Genomic DNA, 23,195 nt, shown 5'->3' with positions numbered 1-23,195 from the left:
TTGTTTAGTCTAATATGTCAACACTCTCAGCTGTAGGAGGGTGCCATGCCCTGTTAAATGAGGGATGCAGGGGAGAGTACACTGGTTTCCTGGGGACACACACACACACACACACACACACACACACACACACACACACACACCACCACCACCACCACCACCATCATCATCATCATCCTTGACCACAAAGCGGAGAGCACGTCCCTTCACCACGTGTCCCAAGGCTGAAGTTTCTCTTCCCGCTGAGTAGCTGGCACGACAGAATTTCTCCAGGCTCAACCTCTACCCTCTTGCCCCAAGCAGCAGCCCGAGGTGCCAGGTTCAGCCAGTCACTGCCTAAACCCCACTGGATACGGTTTCCCATTTGGGGAACAGATGGGGTGCCTCCCGTCATCCCCACTGAGCCTGAGATTGGCGCCACCTCCAAGATCCTTTTGGATGATTCCCATTAAGAATCGAGGCCAAGGAGACCGCCTCCCACCCATGCGTGAGGGCAAGGACGCCAGGCAGAGCCCCCAAGAGAGGCACCGGAGCAGCCGGCAGCGAAACGACTCCCTCCTGGCACCGGCCCTGGCCCTGGCTGACATTTGAGGTTTTGCCGGGAAACAAAAGCCTCCCGTTGTCCTCCAAGCCAGCTGTGAACAGCTGGGAAGTCCCTCTTCCCCTCCTTGGCCCCAGAGCTCAAAGATGAACCGCTTCTCCACCCCAACCCTCTCTTTGATCTGTCAGTAAATCTGCCTGGCGAGAGGGGCCAGGTTTCTCCTATCCTGTTAAAGCACTTGTCTCTTTGGCTTCCCTGGGCAGTTGACTTCAGAGGCTCTGCTCTTATGTGTTTAAACCCCACGGGCAACACCCCAGGTGGCTTCGGAGGGGTCACCTGGCCAGGTGGGAAGGAAGAGTTCCAGGCTTTGGGGTCCTCTTCCTCGTTCTCGTTCTGGCCCTGAAACTGTAGCTCCTTTGATCCACCTGTCAAATCACAGCTGGAGAATGCCTCAGCAAGAAGGAACTTTGGAGGTCATTTAGTCTAACTCCCTCATTTTAGAGAAATAATAATAATTGTCAGCATTGACTATGTGTCAAGTGAGCGCTTTATAAAGGGGATCTCATCTGATTTGTCCTTGTAGATAGAGGCTATTATTATCCCTGTTTTTTGCATGTGGAAACTGAGGCAAATAGTTACATGACTTGCCCAGGCTCACAGAGCTAGTGTCTGAGGCAAGATTTGAAGTTGGGTCTTCCTGACTCCAGATCCAGCACTCTAACTCCTGGACCACCCAGCTGCTTCTTAAATAAGGAAATTGAGTTTTAGAGAAAGGGAAGTGATTACCCAAGGTCACATAGCAAAGTCAGGATTTGAACACAGGCTCCATTTTCCCCAAAGTACTGATCGGATTTATTTTACTATACTGTCCCTCTGAATCTGCCTCTTATCTACAGATCATTTTTTTACTTAAAAAAAAATCCTTACTTTCTGTCTTAGTATCGACTAAGAGTAGCAAGGGCTAGACAACTGGGGTTAAGTGACTTGACCAGGGTAGTCACTTTTAGAAAGGATCTGAGGTCACATTTTAACCCAGGTCCTGAGAAGGAAGAGCTCTTCGAAAAGTGAAAAATCAGGGCAGCTGGGTTCACTCTGCTCTCTCCACTGTGCTGCCTAGCTGCCCTGACTTTTCACTTTTCAAAGAGCTCTTCCTTCTCACCAGCCACTGATCTTTGGATGCTTTTTCCTTTTAGGCTTAAGCAGGATGTAGCCAGGCTTCTTCAAACTCCTCACCCCAAGAGCCAGTGAGTGTATGGGGCTACTGAGCAGCAGGGCTTTCTGGGGGAGACATATTATTTACTCAAGGATAGATAATCCCCCACAGGGCAGGCACCAGTTATCTTCAGTTCACCACCACAGTATCTAGCCCAGGGACAGCTGAATTTCCTGCCTTGTCTCTCCTAATAGAATATAAGCTCCTTGAAGGCAGGGAATGTCTCATTTCTGTCTTTGCATCCCCTACTGCCCTGTACAGCATCTGGCACACAGGAGCTTAATAAAGTGTTGTCAGTTAATTAGAGGCAATTTGGCCTAATGGACCAAGTGCCAGACTCAAGAGTCAGGAAAACCTGGCTTTGAATCCCACTTTGTAAAGTGAAGCTGGGCAGGTTACTTAAAATCTCTGGACCTCAGTTTACTCATCTGTAAAATAGGGGGAGGGGGGAATTGGGACAGTTAGGGGGCCCAGTGGATAAAGCATTAGACCTAGATGCAGGAGGTCCTGAGTTCAAATTTGGCCTCAGAAATTTACTAGCTGTGTGACCCTAGGCAGGTCATTTAACTGTTTGCCTCAGTTTCTTCCTCTGTAAAATGAGCCAGAGAAGGAAAGGACAAACTACTCTGGTATCTCTGCCAAGAAAATCCCAAATGGGGTCACAAAGAGTCAGAAGAGAGTAAAAAATGACTAAATAACAAAAAGATAACAAAGTTTAAATGCCCCCTCTCTCACCAGGCCAGGGCAAAAGTCACTCAGCATAGACAAAAGGGTTCTGCTTCCAGTGCCCACGTGTGGTATGAAGACCCAGCTAGTATCTGGGGCTAGGACAGAGGCAAAGACCCGCTGGTGGCCCAGCCAGTGCTAACATCGGCCTTGAGCTACAACCTAAATCTTCCCAGCTGTCCTAGGGACTCATTTATTAACCTTGAGTTATCATCCAGAGGAGACAGCTGGTTTTTCACCAGCTTATCCAACCTCCTTATGGCCTCATCCATCATGCGATAGGAAGTTCCTTCAGATGAAAAGACTTACATTGTCTACCCCACGCTCCTTTCCTCCCTTGTGCCCTTCCTCCCTCCATCTCTCCCAACATCCCGGTTTCTCTTTAACCTGAGGAGCCCAGTATATCAGAGACATTAATACTACTCAGTGTTAAATGAAAGAAGTCTGGACTGCAAGCTGGGAGACTTGAGTTCAGCTTCTAACTTTATCAGGGATTTGTATCATTTTAGGAAGGTCTCTTCCCACTTCTAGGTCTCAGATTCCTTCTCTGGTTGGGGAGGTGGGGAGTAAAGGAATTGAACCAGATGAACTCTGAATTCTCATTCTATTCATCTCTTTTTTAACTAAACTTGCTGAATATTTGCATGTTTACACACACACTTTTACTCTTCACCCTTCACCCATGCTCCTTATTCCTTCTGCCATCTGCTCCCATTTATCAGTAGTAGGTACTAGGTGGCTGGAGTCAGGGAGACTCATCTTCTTGAGTTCAAATTCACCCTCAGAGACTCACTAGCTGTGAGACCTTAGGTAAGACATTAAATCTCTTTATCTCAGTTTCCTCATTGTCAGATGAGCTGGAGGAGGAAATGGCAAACCACTCCTGTATCTTTGCCCCAAATGGGGTCATGAAGAGTCAGACATGACTGAAATCACTGGATAACATTCTTTGAAGACGTGGTCAGGTCCCTCTAAACAATCAGTCAATCCACAAACATCTATTAAAGTGCTGAGTTCTGGAGATACCAATACAGAGAATGAAATGGTCCCTATTCTCAAGAAACAAACATTCTGTTGTGACAGACTTGAAGGAGATCGCCAATAGACGGCTAATGCCTGTGGGATTGCTCAGATCAAGCCTTCAATAGTTTCTCCCAGGAAGAAATGTTATACTCCTGGCCACAGTGTCCAGGATGAAGGGTTTGCCTGTCTCTATAGGTGATATAGAATGGCTTAATGGGTAGGGCAGTAGAGGGAGAGTCAGGGGAAGGATTGCAGTCTAATAAAAAGAACATCCCCCCTGAAGTCCTCAGACATGGGTTCAAATCCACCTCTGGTACTTAGTGCTTGTGTGATTTTTAACAAATTGATTCACCTCTGTAAGCCTTGGTTTCTTTATCTATAAAATGGGGCATTTGGACAAGCTAGCCTGGAAGGTCCTTTCTAGCCTTAGATCCATGATCCTAAGAATTGAGTATGAATCATACTTGATCATATCTTGGACAGAGTCTCTCTGAGAGACTCATACCTTGGACAGAGTCTCTCTGAGCCTCATTCCCCTCACCTGTAAAAAGAGGAATAATAATGGCCCCATCTCAGAGGGCTGTTCTGAGGGTCAAATGAAGTATGATGTACAAAACACTGAAAACAAGGGTGTTTTAATAAGCTTTAATAACTTTAGAAGTATACGTGCAGCAAATGCACATATACACACGCACACGAACCACCAACATTTGAAAAGTTCATTGTTTAAATTTTATATATCGATGTTTCTTATTAAAATTCAGCATAACTTTGCTCTTTATACTATACATTGTCGATGTTCAAACTTTGCTAAAACTTTCACCTGAAAGGATTGCATTCGGAATCCTAACATGAAGATCATCCAGAGAATGAGGTTTTCATTGTTGTGACATGATCCTGCAAGAAAAGGTCTAGTGGAGATCTGGTGACTGTGAGGGCCATACAATATGATCTCCTCTCCCAAGCCACCAATCTGAGAAAGTGTCATCTAGAAACCACCCCATACACAATGGGTAATCACACAGGACTATGTTGGGTGCAAAGTAAAAATGAAAAATGGATTACCCAAATTTTCATAACTAAGGGTAAAAACAACATAACTAAGTGTAAAAAGCAAACCTGAACTTTCAAATGATGGGGTTTTTTGTAAGTTTGTAGAATTTAGTCTCCTAAAGTTATTAAAAAGTTTATAGCCACACTAAGACTTTTGGGACAACTTGCGTAAAATTCTGCTGTTATTGTATGTGTATGTATGAATATGATGGAGACAGGGAGAAAGAGAAATAGATGAATAGAGACAGTCAGGAAAGATAGCAATGGGGAAGGAAGAAAGGGAGAGAGAAAGAAAGAGACAAGAAACAGAGAGTGTGTGTGGGTGGAGGGTGAAGATGTCCCCATATGTATAGGGAATTCACCTGACTCCAGACTCTGCATCCCATCTATCTCCTCTAATGTTACCCTTGCCATTCATCTGTCCTGAAATGTCCTGGGTGAATGATTCCTCTCAATAAGACAAAGTAGACTTCATGGTGTGTAGAAAACTCCCTGAACTTGGAGTCAGGAAACCAGAGTTCAGGATCCAATTATGCCACAAATTTATGGTGTTACCTTAGGCTTCTGAGCCTCAGTTTCTTAATCATAGAAAATTGCCACCACTTCCTTGATTTTTACCTTCTCCTTAACTCTTTACAACTTGACTTCCATGTCCATCATTGTACTGGTCACCAATAATGGCCAGTTTATATCTTATCTTGCTTTTCTGTTTTGAGTATCAAATGAGAGAAAGATTGTGAAGGGGCTTTGGAAAATAGATTACATCGCAAACATGAGTAGATCATCACTTTCTTCTGAGAGGTGATGGCTGCTATCACCCATCTTCAGCAGAAGTGCATTTGGGGTAATAACTTGACAATTTTAGTACTTCCAGGAGAAGGACACTTTAAAGTGTCTTTGCTCCCAATTCAGCATTACTCTGGGCTCATGTCACTAAGCCTGGTACATCTGTATCCCATTAACCAAGTTCTTAAGTAGCTTCTTGAGTTATGGAATCTCTATTCCCTTCATGTTAGCTTCCCAAGTAGGGGAGATTGGGAAGGCAGGGGTGGGAGGGGCAGCACTGAAGGAGACAGAGAGGGAGGGAGACAGAATGGAAGAGGGAAGGAAAGAAATCGACTCCATATGTGGAATGATGAGATGACCAAGGGAGAAGAAGGGGAGACCCAGGAGCTCTCAGCTCTTGGTTTCCTTAAGAAATTGAACTTTGCAGGGAACTTGCAGGGATCCCCTGCTGTTGCATCTGGCACCATGTTTTTGTCACTAAGGCAGCCTTAAGCCAGTAGACCTGCCAATACTGATGTGGACTTTCCTTCTGTTTACATTCTAATTCCTCACACAATAATAATAAATGGGCTTTTGAGCAGCTTTCTTCCTTCTCTTACCTGATCCTTACAGTGATTTCTATGTCAGAGGTAAGGAAAGTCTCTTTTCTCTCTTTCATAGTTAAGCTTTAAAGTTGTCTTCCTCCTTTGATTTCCCTATAGCCTTTGATACTATTGACTTCCTATGAGATTTTCTCTCCTCTCTTAGCTTCAGGAACACCACATTACTTCATTTTGTATTGCTTTTTCTCCATCATTCCTTTCTGATTCCCTAAATGTTCTGTTCTTGGTCTTCTATTCTCTCTGCATCTGTCTGTGTGTCTCTCTGTCTCTCTATGTGTGTGTGTGTGAGTATTATATAGATCTCTCTGTATATATCTAGAGACAGAGATAGATACACACATATATGTATGTGTACATATATATTTGCATGTTCTCTCTCCCTTAGCAATCTCATTCACTCCCACAATTATAATGACCATATCTATGATCCTCCTCTTCCATTTGGACCATTCTACTTTTCATGAAACTCTTTTCTTCACTGACTTTTTTTTTACTCTTTTTCCAGTAGGTCAATTCTGTTTTTTAAAAAACTCTTTTCTTCATTGGATTTTTGTGCCTCTTTTTTTCAGTTAATCAACTTTGCTTTTTAAGCTGTTTCTTTTTGCATTACTTTCATTTCTTTTCCCAATTTTTCTTCCCATTTTTTTCTCAACCTGTCTGATTTGATTTTTTAATTCTTTTTTTTTAATTCTTCCAGTACTCAGGACCAATTTCCATTTATCTTTGAAGTTTTGCATATGAAGTTTTGCATAACTTGGATCTCATCATCCCCTATTGTGGTGATGGCAAACCTATGACATGCGTGTCAGCACTGACACAGGTAGCCATTTTCGATGACATGCGGCTGCATGCAGCTGCATACAGAGAAGTATGGGACCGCATAGCGAGGAAGAAACATTTGCTATAGTGTAGTGTAGACACTCTGTGCACTATAGATGGCAATTCTACCTATATTAATTTACCTATCTTGGTTTATTAAATATAGTTATATATTATAATTATACATTTTTGTTATTTAAACTATAAATATTGTGAAATTATGGGTTTTTTCTCAAAGTGACATACCACCCAAGTTATGCTTGGTTTTTTGGTAAATTTTGACATACCAAGCTCAAAAAGTTGCTCATCACTACCCTGTTGATGCTATGCTTTGCTCTTTGTCACCACAGAAATTTTCTAGGATTAGATGTTTTTGTTTCTGTTTTTTGTTTTTTGCTGTTTGCTCATTTTCCCAGCTTTTTTCTTTTTGCCTGTGGTCTGGGAATTCTGAAAGCTGATGATTTTTTCTCCTCTGCTGAGGGTTTGCAGGACTAGACACGGTGCCTGGGTCTTCACTGCAAAACAGGCTTGAAAGGGCTAAGCCCTATGGACTTCTGGGCCTCACTGTAGGCAAGTGCCAAGGCCTGGGACTTCAGGGAGTGGGTGTGGGGTGCTCTGTTGTTGCTGTAGGCAGGGTCCCAGGATCCTGAAGTTAGCCTATGTCCAGGCTCAGAACCTGGCACAGTAGGTAGAGGTGGTCAGCCAGCACTCCTCTGTACTTTTACTTCTGGTTCCGCCTTGTCCTGTGAAAATCAACTCTCTCTGCTTACCTTTCAAGTTGTTTTCCACAGGAGAGCCCCCTTTCTCCATCTTGCTGGTTTTGACTCTTGTCATTTTGAGGCACTTGGTTTGGAAGGATTGTCAGAGCAGTTTCAGCTTTTGCTGCTACTAAGTTGTCATCTTGGCTCTGCTCCCACTATCTCATAATGACCACATCTATGAAGATATCCATATCAGTGTCTCCAGCCTTGATCTCTCTTTTGAGAACTCCACCTGCCCACAGGACATCTTGGTTGTCTCACGAGCACCTCCAACTCAGCATGAACCAAACTGAACTTATTGTCTTTCCCCCTAAATCTGTTCTTTTGGGTTTTTTTTCTGATTTCACTATTTGTATCAGTGGTCTTACTATTCCTCTAGTCTCTGATATTCATAATCTTGGTGTTACTTTTGATTCTTCCCCCTCTCTCAACTAATATCTAATCAATTCAATAAACATTTATTAAGCACCCACTGTGTGCAAGGGGTTGCTCTAAGTATTACAGGCACACAGTCTTAATAGCTGCTAATTTCAATGACCTTACATTCTACTTAGGAAGGGAGAAACAAAAATATGTGTAGAATAAGGGGAGAGACTGTACTAGCAATTTTTTTATCCTTTCCCTCCAAATATGGTGCTTTATTTTTTACAAAACCTTGGTTTCATTCTTTAAAGCCCAAATCTATATCCTTCAGGAAGCCTTCCCTGATCTCTCCTATCATTTATGATATTCTCTCTTACACTTAAAAAACATTTATACCTCTTTAATGTAACTAACACATAATATTGAGTATTATAGTTATCTGCATTTGTACCTTATTCCTCTACTAGACTATAAACTTTATGAGGGCAGGGAATATGTTTTATCTAAACTTTGTAACTATCCCAGTGACTAACATAATACATTATGTGCAGTAGTACTTAGATTAATATAATTTAGAATTGGAAGATTTTGAGATAATTTAGTAGCACTGTCATTTTACAAATGAGAAAACTGAGGGCAAGTGAGGCCAAGTGAACCAGCTGAAATCAAACAGAAAGAAAATAACAATTTTTTCTTACCATTAGTAAATATTTGTTGAAAAAAGTGAATCTATGGATCTCTTTCTTTCCTCTCTTTTTCTCTCTTTCTTAATCTCTCCCTTTCTCTATCTCTCTCTTACTCTCTCTGTGTCTCTCTCTATCTCTTCCTCTCTGTGTTTCCCTCTGTAATTCTGTTCGTCTCCATATATCTATAGCTATCCACAGATAGATTTTGATTCCTATACATTTCTATTTCTACATCTACTCCTTCCTAGCCTCTTTCTGATTCTTTCTTCATCTCTCCATTTCTGTCTCTGCCTCTCTTTCTCTGACACCATCTTCCTCTTTTTCTGTGTGTCTTAATTTCTAAATAGAAACTAATTTCCATTGCCTTTGCCAAGAGACTGGGTTTGGGATTTTTGGAAGAAGAAGCCAGGTAGGAAACATAGAGGGCAGAAAGCTCTACACTCTCTGCCTACCCATGCTGTCATTGATGCCCCATATCTGAGTAGTTTCTCCATCCTTCAGGCTTTTTGGTTGACAGATTGGCAAAGTAGCAGTCCAAGGCTTGACTTGGCTGTACCTGGAGGGTGGGTGTAGGTCACCATTCCCAAACACCTGTGTCTTCCTCTCCCCTCTTTTCTGACAGCCTTACTTCTTCTCATATTATTACTTCTTCATAGAAAGCCCTCCCTGCCCTATCCCTCTCTCTAAAAATCCTATCATTCCCTCAGGGTCTAATTCAAATAGTATCCCCTTTGATTTCTTTAAGCTAGAAGTAATCTCTCTCCTTCTATGGATCCCTACTCTCCCAGAATTGTGCTTACAGTTCCCTCAGGTTATTAGGTATTTCTTTAATTGTAATATTCTTAATTGAGTACATGTCTTATCCTCCCACTAGACTATGAACTCCACCAGGGCAGGGACCATATCTTAATCATCTCTTTTTTTCTCCAATTGTGCCCAAGACACTTGTGGGTTCTCAGTAAGTATGAGTTGGAAGCATATATGAGCAAAAAAAATGAACAAATGAAAAACCTCAGGTTTCCCTTCTCCTTCTCCTAATCTTTCTGACCTATTTTAATCCTCTACTCCTGTCTCGCCCTCAGGAAAACCTACAGAAGTTGGTCCACATTGAGCACAGCGTCAGAGGCCAGAACAACCTCCTCCAGCCAGGAAGGGTAAGCACAGTGGGTGAGGCCCTTGATAAGGCCATTGTTTGGGGGCCAGTTTTATTTTGGATCAGTGCAGGGTGAGACCTTAGCCTAGCCTGGCTACAGGTGGTGTTTACTGGTCCACTCTGGGCTGGGCTTAGGGGAGGAGGGAGAGGCCAGGACCTCTTGTTCTACCTGGCCTGGAGCCAGAAACTGAGGGCAAAGGGCCTGGGCTGGTGGCTTGCCTTATTCCCCAGGGTCAGGGCTGGTACCTATGGTCATGCGTCATGTTTCCATAGGAAGCAGCATCTATGCCCTATGGGCAGTTCTTCACTTTTAAAGGAGTAGATGTGTATTTTTGCTTCAGACTTCACAAGAGGCACCCCTCCTCTTGAGGAAGAGAGAATCAGAAGGCTTTAGCTGGGAGGAAAGGGGGAACAGTTCCCCCACCCCATGGAAGGCCACTGACCAAAAGAAAAAGAGCTCTCCTGAGAGCTGCTCATAAATTTAAAAAAACAAAAGAAAACAATTTTTGATTTATTTTTAAGAAAAAGAAATCCACCTGGTTTTAATATTATGAATAATGAATATAAAACTCTATTGACAAACAACCATAAACAATGTCATTTCCATATTATTGCCAATTAAGGAAAAGAAACTAAGAGAGAAAACAGAAGGTGGTGCCTGTAGAGTTATATTTGGAACTAGCATTCATTCTTTTTCTGAGCCTTTTCCCCAAATCAAATCCAGCACTTTGGCTTAGTTAGGACACAATAGGGGTGAACAGAAAGAACCCTGAATCTAAAGACAAGGAATCTGACTTTGTGAACTTTATCTCTGGGCTCAACTACCTGTGGGACCTTGGACAGCTCATAGCACACACACCCCTGGAACCTCAACTCCTTCATCCTTAGAAGGGGTTATACTGGATGGCTTCTGAGGTCCCTCCAGTTCTAAATCTATGATCTTATAATGCAGTGTACTCATCACTGCACTTTAGAAGGAAGGAAGGAAGGAAGGAAGGAAGGAAGGAAGGAAGGAAGGAAGGAAGGAAGGAAGGAAGGAAGGAAGGAAGGAAAGAAAGGAAAGGAAGGAAGGAAGACAGAGGGAGGGAGGAAGGAGGTAGGACAGAAGGAGGACAGAGGGAGGGAGGAAGGAGGGAGGGAAGGAAGGAAGGAGGGAGGACAGAAGGAGGACAGAGGAAGGGAGAGAGGGAAGAAGTTATTCCTATTTATTTACTAAGCATTTATCAAGTGCCTACTATGTGTCCCGGGCACTAAGTTAACAAATATCATAAATTTGATCCTCACAACAACCCCAGGAGGTAGAGGCTATCATTATCCCAATTTTACAGTTGAGAAAACTGAGACAGGCAGAAATTAATTGACTTTCCCAACATTACCCAGCTAGTATGTAAGGCTGCAATTGAACTAAGGTTTTCAGACTAAGGACTGTAGCCACTGCCTTCACTTGTTGTATCAAGCCTTCTGAGGCTCCATTCAGATAGAAGAGCAATTTATGATCCGGGCAGTGGCCCATAGCCAGAACAATATCACTTTATGTCAAGTGACCCTTGCCAAGAATGGGAAGAACTCATCCCAAGGGCCAAATTTAGCCTTCAAGACAGAGAGCCTTCACTTCTGCTGATTGTTTCTGAGAGCATGCTGGGTACCCTGCATCCTCCTCAACACTGTATCAACATGTATTTATTAAGTACCCACTATGTGCCAGGTACTATGCTAGGTGCTGAAAATGAACTAGTCCCTCACCTCAAAGAACTTACATGGTATGAGAGGGGCCAACAGGGTTCTTGCCCTCCAGGAGCTCATAGTTTTGTGAGAGAAAATTCTGCTCTTATACTGGGTGACCTAGAGCAAATGTCTTCCCCTCTCTAAGCCTCAATTTCTCCATTTATAAAATGGGAGTAAAATGATGACCATACTACCTACCTCTTAGAATTCTTATAGGGAAAATTACTTTGTCAATTTTAAAGTGCTATATAATGCTATTATTGCTGTTGATAATATAGAAAATAGTACTCATTATTACTAATAATAATACAATCTGGCCAAAAAAGACTTGCATGCTAAGTAAACAGTATATACATTAAGTGCTATGAGATCACTGAATGTTGAGTGATCAGTGAAAGCTTCATAGAGGAGGTGGGACTTAGAATCATAGATGTAGAACTGAAAAAACTTTACAAGTCATCTAGTCTAAACCCCTCTTTTTACAGAGGAAGAAACTGAGGCCCACTGAGGTTCAGTGACTTGCCTAAGGTCATACCAGTGGTAAGCCCTGACCAGCCTTGTATAGCCCTGGCATATGAACATAGGATCAACCTTCTGAATATAAGGCAGGTGTAGTTATCTTTCAGATCCTTCCTGGGAACACTAATGCCATCCCTGCCCCATTCCTGTCTGCCTAATTTGGGATAAAGGTTGCTTCCTTCCTTTTGCTTAACAAACCTTCTTACACATAACTAGTACAGAATGTGGGCAGAATGACTGACTACAAGGAGCCACGTGCTGACACCAGTTTGTTATTTGCAGGAATTCCTGAAAGAAGGGACTTTGATGAAAGTGACGGGGAAGTCCAGACACCCTCGGCATCTGTTCTTGGTAAGACTTTAGAATGGCTGGGGCCCCTCAGACCATCAACTCTCCTTTATTAAGTTCCTACAATGTGCCCCTGGGCACCGTGCCAAGTTCTAGGGACCAAGGAAAGGCAAAATGACCTTTGCCTTCAAAGAGTCCCCAGACCAGAGGGGAAGACCAACTTGATAGACTTGTAGAGCCAAAAAGGATTGTCTTTGGCATCCTCTCACCTCCATTTGCAACCTCTTCCTCCTCTTGCTAGAGGAAGCAATACATAGTGTGAAAGACACTGCACTGACATTCAGGAGATCTGCCACTTAGTGGCTAAGCAACCATGGGCATGCTAATCCAATAATGATCTATTTAAGTCCTTGAGTTGGGTATTAGGGACACAAAGATAAAATCAAATATAATCTCTTCCTTCTAAGGATCTTATATTCTAATGGCAGAGGATCTGAGGGGAGGAGCAGAGATTTAACATATAAACACACACATACACACACACACACACATATATATAAATATATATATATATATACACACACACACATACACACACATGCTTATTTGAGGAAGAAGGAAGCATTGGCCTCTATAGGGGGGTTCTAGGCATGGGAGGGAACAGCTTATTCAGAGAGACAAAGAAGGAGGATAGAATATCAAGTGGGAGGTACTACAAGTAGGCTAATGTGGCTAGAATCAAGTCCAAGAAGAGGAATAATATCCAATAGTCCTAAAAAAGATGGAGCCAATTGCAATGGACTTTTTAATAATTAGCTGGAAAGACAGTCATACCCAAGGTTGTCGGAGTTCCACCCATATCTGGGTGGGGCCACGTAAGAGAAAGTGGCACCTCTGCTTACCCAAATACTGCACCATGGTCCAACTGGGTCTATGATATACATGTCTACAATTAAATGGTTTCCAAAGTTCCTCTTGAACTTAATATTCTATGTACTAAGGTTCCCCCACGCTCCTAATGTTCGATGAATTCCTTTTTTTCTCCAAGCATCTATCAGTGTCCTGTTCTCATAGGACTTGCTTTTAGAAACTATTCTGAGCCCCACTGTGGTGCCTTTTGAGGAGAGAGTTAAGTTTGTCTCTTCTTCCTCTGATTATCCATTTTCATAGAAATTATGGAGTTATACCATAGCGTGGTAGCATGGTGCTCTGATGTTTGGGTAAGCAGAGTTGCCATGCTTTCTTACTTGGCTCCAACCTCGTATGGATGAAATTCCTTTCGCCTTGGGTATGACTATTTCTCCAGCCACTCTCTGGATGCCACACCTCTGAGAGGGGTTTTCCTCTCAAATCAAGACTGGGGAAAAGGAAAGGAAAATGACAAAAAGCCCATTTCTAATATCAACTAGTCAAAGTCCTTCTCCTCCCCAACAACTGCTGACTTATTCATTGCCTCGGGCAGTCTAGGTATGTTTTCACTCTCTGTGCAGGGGAGATTTAAAAATGAATCAATAACTCTTCTTTAGTCAGTAGTTTGCTTGCCAACAACAAAACAAAACAAAAAAACAACACACGGTTCAAAATCCATTTTCCCCTTTTCCTTGTGCTCTTCTACTATATGTGAGCAGTGGCATAAATAGATTGGCAATGTAATGATTAAGGGACAAGGTGGCAACAGAAAAAATAAACAAACTTCTAAGAAATATAGGTAAGCTTCCATGCTAGAGGAAGACCAAGAAGGTAAGTGAAGAATTACAGCCTTGGAATCTTCCCTGGGTGGAAGTGAGAAGAGAAGGGGGGAGTCCAAAACCTTCGCATTTCTCTCTGGCACATTTCAGGCATGGCCAATCCACCCAGCCCCAGCCTTGAAGCCTGGAGCTAAAGATCTCATGGCCCTGCCTCCAGCCCTGTGTCAATGCAAACAGTCATTCTTGGGCTCCATTGCTGCTGCTGCCCCAGGCCTGCTTTTACATTTCTCCTTTGCTTTCCTGTCCAATAGTTCCTAGGATAGGGGAGGCTGGCTCATCAGTCAAAATCCAGCCATCATCAGCCACAGGATCAGGGCAAACTTCCTGGGGAATCAAGTAGGATGGAATTATGGAGTAGATGACTTTTTTTTGCCTGGCCAATGGGCATCCTAATTTTTATGTAACAGGGTAAAATAGCCCCATCCTCTCATTTTACACAGGTGGTAATTGAGAATGAGAGAGAAGACACTAGTCCAAGGTCATACACAGTTTTTCAGTAGCAAAGACCTTCAATACAAGACTATTCCACACTATATAAGATTAAAATATTTTCAAGAGCTAAAGGATAGAGTTTGTAATGATAGGATGTCAGGCACTGACAGGTGGTAAGGGTTATGATTTTGGGCAGGTACAAGGTATCCCTTACATCTTGCTATATAAGTAGCCTCCTATAACCTTAAGCATGAAGAATCTAAACCCTAGTGGTCAGTTCAAGAATGGGGTCCATTTGAAGCAAGTTGATGTGAGGAAGAATTAACTCTGAGGTAGAAGAAGAGATAGCCATAAAGGCATCAGAGTCAGAAAACTTCAGTAGCAGCTCCTTCTCTCCTCTCTGCTAAAGGCATGCCCTGAATTAATTACAGCCCCTTGTCTAGCATTGACTGCACTGTTGGTCTAGAAACTCACAGGCTCATCCAGTCTGGACATCCTCTGAGAAGCCTCCCCCTACACCCCACAAGGAGAAAGGAAAAAAAGCTGAGACAGAAGGGTGGTCTGGTGGGGAACAGTCATGGAGCCACTGATTTAGAAGGGATCTCAGCTGTCATCCAGCCCTACTCTCTCCTTTTATAGCTGAGGAAACTGAGGTCCAAAAAGAAGTGGGTTTTTTTTCAAAGTCACCCAGAACTGGGATTTGAACTCTGGTTCTCTGATTCAAAATCTAGTATTCTTTTCATTGTATCCCTTTGGGATGATGGAAATTACTGAGGCTAGAAAGTCAGAAGACTTGCATACAAGTCTCGGTTCTACCACACTTGCTCTGTGACTTTGGAGACATCACTTGATCCATTCTGGATCTCCATTTTCATCTGTAAAATGAAAATTTAGCTGAATGACTGCTAAGATCCCCCAAATATGGAACCTTCCAGAGATAGTTATCACTATTGGCTGGACCTCTCCAGAGTTAGGATGGGGAGCAGTTTACATGCTATGAGGGAGTGATATGAAAGCCTGAACCTTGTCTATAAGGAGACAAGACTGTCCCTTCCCAGGGGTAGCTAGGTGGCTCAATAGACAGAGAATCAGGCCTAGAGGTGAGGGGTCTTGGGTTCAAATTTGGACTCAAACACTTCCTAGCTGTGTGACCCTAGGCGGGTCACTTAGCCCCAGTAGTCTAGGCCTTACTGTTCTTCCTCCAAACCAATATTCAGTATTGATTCTAAGACAGAAGGTGAAAGTTAAAAAAATTTTTTGAAGAGTGTTCTTCTTCATCTATTCATACCTCCTTCTTTGAGGTTTCTTTTCCTTTAAAAGGTTGTCCTTGAAGTTTATTTTAACCCAATGTCCTTAGTATAAGAAGGGGAAGGGATTGTACACGCTGTGTGATGTGCCCTCAGGATGGCCTTTAGAAAGATGAGAATCTTTGTAAAATGTATGACGAGCTGCCCACCTTCTTAAACAAAGAACACGAAGCAGATCTCATCTCTTCTCTCATCTGATACTCGTCACTGCCATCCACGTGCCCACTTCTGTGGGTTCTCCTTTCCTCTCTGCTTCTCATCTGCTCCAGGCCAAACCTAATATTCAGTTTGTTAGCTTCCTACTATAAAGCAAGATTCCATATGGGCTGATGGAATTCTCCTGGGAACAGAAAAGCATATTGGATAGGACACCTGACTTGGCGTCCCAGGATCATAGAGTTAGCATTGGACAGGAACTTAGAGGCCATTAAGTCCAACACCCTTCGTTTTACAAATGAGGAAAGTGAAGTAAGAGATAGGAAAGGACTTGGTCAGGGTCAAACAGATCATCTGAAATAGGTTTCAAATCCAAGTTTTCCTTGAACCCGAGTCTAGCATTTTATCCATTCTCCCACACTTCCTCTGACGCTTAATCCCTATGTTACCACAGGCATGTCATCTAATCCCTCAGAATATCAGTTTCCTCTTCTGTAAAATGAAAATAATATCTGTGGTACCTCCCACGACAGAGTTGTTGATAAGCCCAAATAAGTTATTATATACAAAGTGATATGCAAGCTTTAAAGCACTGTCTTGACATCAATGATTATTATTATAATTAGTTCTACCACAAATATTTTCTGAGTGCCTCTAGTATCCCCCGGGGTCCAAATAAAACACATCTCCCCTCAAGGAGGTTACAGTCCAGTTGGGAAAACAAGACTCATTCCCAAGGCAGTCAATCAACAATCCTAAGTGCCTACCTACTATGTAGCATTTGGAGATAGGTCGGAGATCCAGAAACAAAAATGAAACATTTCCATTCTAATGCAGAATCAATATGTGGGCATATTAAGTAGATATAATATAACAATTACATTATATGTAATAAGATTATACTATTGTCATGCATGAAATTTACTGCCTGTATTTTTTGGCAACTATTTTGGTCTCTCTTCTTGGTTCCCAAGTTGTGTTACTGATAGCTGAGGCTGCTAGACAGCCAAGAGTGAGACAGTGAGGTGGTACTACATAGCTCAGCTTATATAGGAAGAATCTGAGTGGTTAGGAGCCCACTCTTAGCCAGCTGGGGTTATACAAGAGGATTCCACGTCTTATGTGTGCGTGTGTGTATTTCTGAGTTGTTATATGGGCGTGTGAGTGACCCTTGTCAAATCTTAGAGTCATCAGGCTTCCCCTGGCCAGTGATGTTGTTGAATTTGGGGCTTCCTGCCAGGATGTTTCTGGTGTTTGGCTGGCCCACTTTCCCCTGAGGTCTTGGCTCTAGTGGAAGCTTTTGCACAGACTGAGCTAACTCAGCCACAGCCCCCACCCACTCACCATCTCTCTAGCCCTACACACCCATGGGAGGCCCCCAAGGAAGCACCCTCTCTGATCTAAGCCTTCCAAGAACTCCTCCACAAAACCTGCTGTTGTAGAGTAAGAAGTAAGGGAAAGGGGAGTCTTTGGTGGGCAGCTGGGGGGTCCTTTCTGTCAGACCTTCCTAGGGTGGAGAGAAGCAGAGACGAGACAACTCATGGGAGCTGTAGCTCAGGCTTTTGCGTGGGTGGGTGTTACCCACAGAGGAACCTCTTATAAAACAGAAAAGATTCAATTCTAGGGAGAATGGCTTGGAAGAGAGCTGAGAACCAAAGTGAGGGAGACAGCTTGACTAAGAGTTCACACCTAACTTCCTCTTTCCCAATGAGTTGTCCCACAAGTATTTTCTGAGTGCCTCTAGTATTTCCTGGGGTACAAATAAGACAAATCTACCCTCAAGGAGGTTACAGTCCAGTTGGGAAAACAAAAATCATTCCCAAGACAGTCAACCAACAAACCTAAATGCCTACTATGTGTCCACACTGAACACCATGTTGAAGATACAGAAACAAAAATGAAATGGTGCCTTCTCTCAAACAACTTATATTCTAATGCATACATCTAAGGAGACACAATATAATAAAGAGGATATTTGGGGGGTTTGGTGGGAAGTAGCTGGAGAGGTTTCGGGAAAGATCCCCATGGAATATGTGCCATCTGAGCTGAGCTTTGAAGGCGGTCAGGAATTCTAAGATTCAGAAGTGAGGAGTAAGTGCGTTCGAGGCATCGGAGAGATGGAATGTCCATTTGTGAGGGACAATTTTTGCCATTTGTCTGGACCATAGAATTCATGAAGGGGTAATTCATGAAAGAAATGTGTTATAGTACTCTGGAGATGGGCCATGAAAAGTAAAATAAAATGAGGGTAGAGCAGAGTTAAGGGCCACAGAAAGGACTAAAGGAGGCCAGATGAAAGAGAGATGACTGAGTCTGGGATGGTCAAAGAAAGCTGCTTGGAAGAGACTCTTCTTTAACTGACCCTTAAAGGTTGTGACTAGAGAGAGAAGAACGGAGGTTTATTCCAAATACGGAAAACAGTGGACACACAGATATAGAGGAAAATGATAGTGAGATGACCAGATTGGTTTAAGCTGACAATACGAGTCAAGGAAAAGAGGGTGAGATTGGAGAGAGAATGGAGATGAGATTATGAAGGGCCTGAAAAACTAGACTAAAGAATTTGGACTTAGTATAGTAGACAGTGGGGAGCCATTCTAATTCTGTGAGAAAACAATAGTTGTATCTTAAAAAAAAAAAAAACGCTTAACCTCTGTCTTAGTATCAATTCCTAAATAGAAGAGCAGAGATGGCTAGGCAATGGGAGTTAAGTGACTTGCCCAGGGTCACACAACTAGGAGGTGTTTGAGGCCAGATTTGAACCCAGGACTTCCTGACTCCAGGCCTGGAACTCTATCCACTGTGCCCCCTGGCTAGCCCTGTTGTATCTTGAAAGAAGGAAGAAAACATTTGTTAAGTGCCAACTATGTGCCAGGGATTGTGCTATATAATTTGCAAATATCATCTCCTTTGATCCTCACAACAGCTCTGGGAAATAGGTGCTCTCATTATCTACATTTTGCAGTTGAGGAAGCTGAGGCAAACAGAAGTTAAGTGATTTTCCCAAATTCATACAATTAGCATTAGAGGCTGGATTTGAACTCTGGCCATTTATGACTTCAGGCCCAGCACTTTATCTAATGTGTCCGATTCCAAAGCTAGTGCTCTTTTCTTAAAAAGCACAGGGAAAAATAAATGCATGTTGAATTTAATTAAATGGATCGGGAAGCTAGACCCAGGTTTGAGTCTTCTGACCTGTCTCTACAACAATAACAACTAGCTTCATGACTGAGCAAATCATTTCATTTCCAAGATGATACTGGGACACAGTTGGGGCAGCTGTGTGGCTCAGTGGATAGAGTGCCAGACCTGGAGTTGAGAGGGCCTGGATTCAAATGTGATCTCAGATACTTCCTAGCTATGTGACCCTGGGCAAGTCACTTGATCCCAATTACCTAGCCCTTGTCCTTCTTTTCCCAGAGTTGTTACTAGGACAGAAAGTACAGACTTAAAAAGAAAATGGAATTTAGAGCTAAAAAGGACCTTAGGGACCACCTATTCCAGCCCCCTCATTTTGACAAAGGAGGAAATGGACCCAGAGCTAGGAAATGATGTGCCTACACTAGATATAATTTCATTGATCGATTTTTTGATTGACAAATGGCATAAGGCAGGATCAGAATTCATAAGGAGACAGGTGGCATAAGGAGCAGGACCAGAATTCAAAGAAAAGTCTTTTTGTCTCCCATCCCAGTGCTCTTTCCTTTATGTTTCTACTCTCTGTGCCTCAGCTTCCTCCCTTTTCTAACACGATCAGATTGGACTAGCTCATCCCTCAGGTCCGTGCCAGCTCTGACACAATGGGATAGAAATACTATTTAAGAAAACTGTCATTTTTTTTCCTGTTTAATGCTCCAGTTGGAGAAATTCAAAATTCAAAACTCACAAATGGTCAAGAGAGATCAGGACCCTGGAAAGGTCCGGGGTGAGTTGTGGCCCAAGGTGCAGGGATCCTGTTGGAGAAGAGGACCTCAGGCCCTTCATCAGAAACATGAGTATGGACCCAGAGTGGCAGGCGGGGCTCCTCAATGGTATCTCGTTATTATGGGAATCCACAAAATATTCCTCTTCTTTCTCTGACCACAGAGTCACAGGACATGCCCTTAGCTGCTGGAGATTTGAGGTTAATTTTCCCCTTTGTGTGTGGTTCAGAGAAAAGAGGAAAGGAAAAAGCACCTCTCAACTGGCAATTAGCAAACAAAGCCACACTGAACATTTAATAAAATCCTGGGATGCTAATCGCAGTTGCCATGGTAGCGCTGTGCGCTGGGGGCAGGTTAAAAAAATGGGAGGGAGAGAGATGAAAATATGCCCATTCTTGATAAATTAAAAAATCAGCTTTGGAGGCTGCAAGCTCAGCAGGGCATTCTGGGAAGCAGCTGATGGCAGCCAGTTTCTCTGCCTTTCCTTTCTCTCTTGACAGCTTAGAATAAGCCCCGAGTACTACTGTCCATCACTCCAGGGTGGCTGGTTTTTCCATCTGAATTGGGAACTTTGAAGAACTGAACATGGGCAAATACCCCACACACACACTCATAGTCATGGGATATGAGAGATGGAAGGAGCCTTAGAGATCACCTAGTCCAAACTCCTCATAGTACAAAAAAAGGAAACTGAGGGAATCTAGGACCAGTTTCCACCAGCACTTCTGGAGCACCAACTGAACTGGAAAACAAATTCCTCCACCTTCTAATAGAAGCAATTAACTGTTTTTAGAAGGAAGGGTTCTGTGGTGACAGGGCCTCCTTAAACTGGATCAAATCCCAAGAAGGAAAAGTGGCTTGCCGTGGGAAATGAATGGCAGATCCAGGTCTGGAATTGAAGTCTCTTACCTATTCTCCTGGCCATGGTGTGCTAGGAAAGACACTAGGTATAGAGCCAGAGAACCTATGCTTAAATATGAACTCTATCACTTTATTACCAGCGATCCTGTTAACACTTTGAGCCTCAGTTTTGTCTTCTATTAAATGAAGGGATTGGAAATAGATCATCCAGAAGGCCCTTTCCCTAAGATCCTGAATCACATCACTATAAAATGATGGGCTTAAACTAGACTATATGAGGTTGAAGGTCCCTTTTAGCTTTATATCCTATGATTAATGTGTGGGTCAGTGGGAAGAAAGATAGATTTCAAGTCAAAAAACATGAGTTCAAATCCCAGCTTGGTCAAGTTACTTAACTCTCTAGGCCTCAGTTGCCTCATCTGTAAAAAGATGGGGTTGAACTTAAATGACTCTAAAATCCCTTAAAGCTTAAAATACATACTCCTATTATGAGCCCATTATTCTTCTGCCATACTATAGCCTCTAAGACCAGTCTCAGTAGTGCCTTTGGAGCACCAAATAAAGTGATAATCATTCCTCCACCTTCTGATGGAAACTATTAACTGTTTTTAAAAGGAAAGGTTCTGGGTGACAGTGTTTTTATTAAGCTGGATCAAATCCCAAGAAACCCAATTCCCCTAAATAGAATCTTCTGGTACTTCCCTCTCTCTGGCAACATGAAATAATAAAGGACTGCACTTGGAGTCAGGGCGTTCAGATCCCACCTAAGACACCTACCATTTGTGAAAGTTTGGACGATCCCCTCACTCCCCTATGTCTATTCCCTTAAAGGCTCTTGGGGAAGTTTTCCCAGTGTCCTAAATATAGGACCTTTTAAAATGGGCCTCTCAGTCTCTGTGTCTTTGATCTATTTGGGCTATGGGCTGGCATCCTTCTGGATTCATTTTAAGGAAACAGCAAGACTCGTTTCTCTCATACCTCTTTTCCCTCAGTAAATTACAAGGCTGTGGAGTTCTATGGCAGGAAAACAATCGATCTGTTTTTTTTTCTCTTTCTGTAGATGAGTGACGTCCTCCTTTACACATTCCCCCAGAAGGATGGTAAATATCGGCTGAAGAACACACTGACTGTGTCCAGCATGAGGGTAAATAGAATTCATTTCAAGAGTATTTAAGATTTGTCTTGTGTCTGACTAGACACCTGGAAGGGGACAACAGGAGGAGATGTGGCACTTGCCCTTATGGAGCTTCCAGTCTAAATGTCAAGACAAGATTTGGCCCCAACAATGAGGCAAAGATAAGAGATCCTAGCATCTTACATTTGATTGCTTTAAAGCCCTTCAAAGTCTAGTCAAAGCCTGTCTGTCCAGGCTTATTGTACAATCCAGGCAAATTGCCCTATTTGTAGTGCCCTTAAGTCCATAATTCATCTCCTGCCTCTACATTTTTGCTTCTCTATGACCCCATTCCTGGAATGCCCTCCCTTCTCACCATGGACTCTTGGAATTCCACTTCTACCTTCAAGGGCTAGCTCAGCTATAACATACTATGGGTAGACTTTCCTGGTCCTCTTTGCTGTTAATGCATCCTCTTTGAAATACACACATAATACCCCTCTCCATCTGCTAACATACTGTATCCCCCAATAGAATGTAAGCCCCTTGAAGGCTCCTTGGGGGTGTTTTTCATGTTACCGTGTTTTCCCAGTGCCTTGCATTTACAAGGTGCTTAATAGGTGATTGTTGAGTTAGTGGAGTGTGGGGACAGCCTTGGATATTTAACTAGCTGTGTGACTCTAGGCAAGACACTAATCTGTCTGCCTCAGTTTCCTCTTCTGCAAGATGGAGATAATAAAAGCACCTACCTCCTAATATTGTCGTGAGGATCAAATGAATGCTTTGCAAACCTAAAATTGCTACATAAATGCTACCATCATCATTGTTACCTAAGTTCAGAAAATGGAGTGATCAGTGTGCTATAGCTATTTTGGATGGCATAATCCTGCTCCTCTGGGTCTTGGAAAATTTGCATAAGTGGAGGAGAAGGTAGTAGACATTCTAAGTGCAAGTAGAACTGTGGAAGTAAGAATGAGCATCAAGTGATGGGAGAAAAGTGGAGGGAGACAGATATGGCTGGGAAATAAATCTGGAAAGGTAGATTGTGGAGAACCTTGAATGCCAGACTGAGGTCTGGACTTTATCCTGCTTGCATTTAAGGTCTTGATCAGGAGAATTGTATGATGTAAGCAGTGTTCTTGGGAGATTAATCCAGAACGATTGAAGGGGGATAGTCAGCTGGCAGGGAGTGATAATTTAGTGTTGGTTTGATTCAATTCAGCTAACATCTATTAAGTGCATACTATGTTCAAGGTATTATGCTAAGAGTCCAAGATAAGAAAGGGGAAAAAAAGAAAGAGAAAGGGAGGGCAGAAGGGAAGGAGGGAGGAAGACAGGAAGAAAGGAAAGGAAGGAAGGAAGGAAGGAAGGAAGGAAGGAAAGGAAGGAAGGAAGG

At 42.8% G+C, this 23,195-nt stretch overlaps 1 protein-coding gene across 1 annotated transcript in view; it reads left to right on the top strand.

The window, feature by feature from the left end:
- FGD5 (FYVE, RhoGEF and PH domain containing 5) overlaps positions 1-23,195 on the top strand; it is a 172,969-nt gene that overhangs the window by 133,889 nt on the left and 15,885 nt on the right. Inside the window, exons 10-12 of the mRNA XM_044667716.1 lie at positions 9,656-9,727; positions 12,253-12,321; positions 21,746-21,829. Of these exons, the coding sequence (XP_044523651.1) occupies positions 9,656-9,727; positions 12,253-12,321; positions 21,746-21,829 (225 nt within the window). The remainder of the gene's footprint in view (positions 1-9,655; positions 9,728-12,252; positions 12,322-21,745; positions 21,830-23,195) is intronic.

The sequence above is a fragment of the Gracilinanus agilis genome, chromosome 1 (genome assembly GCF_016433145.1).
Source record: "Gracilinanus agilis isolate LMUSP501 chromosome 1, AgileGrace, whole genome shotgun sequence".
NCBI classification, from domain to species: Eukaryota; Metazoa; Chordata; class Mammalia; order Didelphimorphia; family Didelphidae; genus Gracilinanus; species Gracilinanus agilis.
Note: the sequence above shows the minus strand (reverse complement) of the source record. Positions and strands in the feature narration are given on the sequence as shown.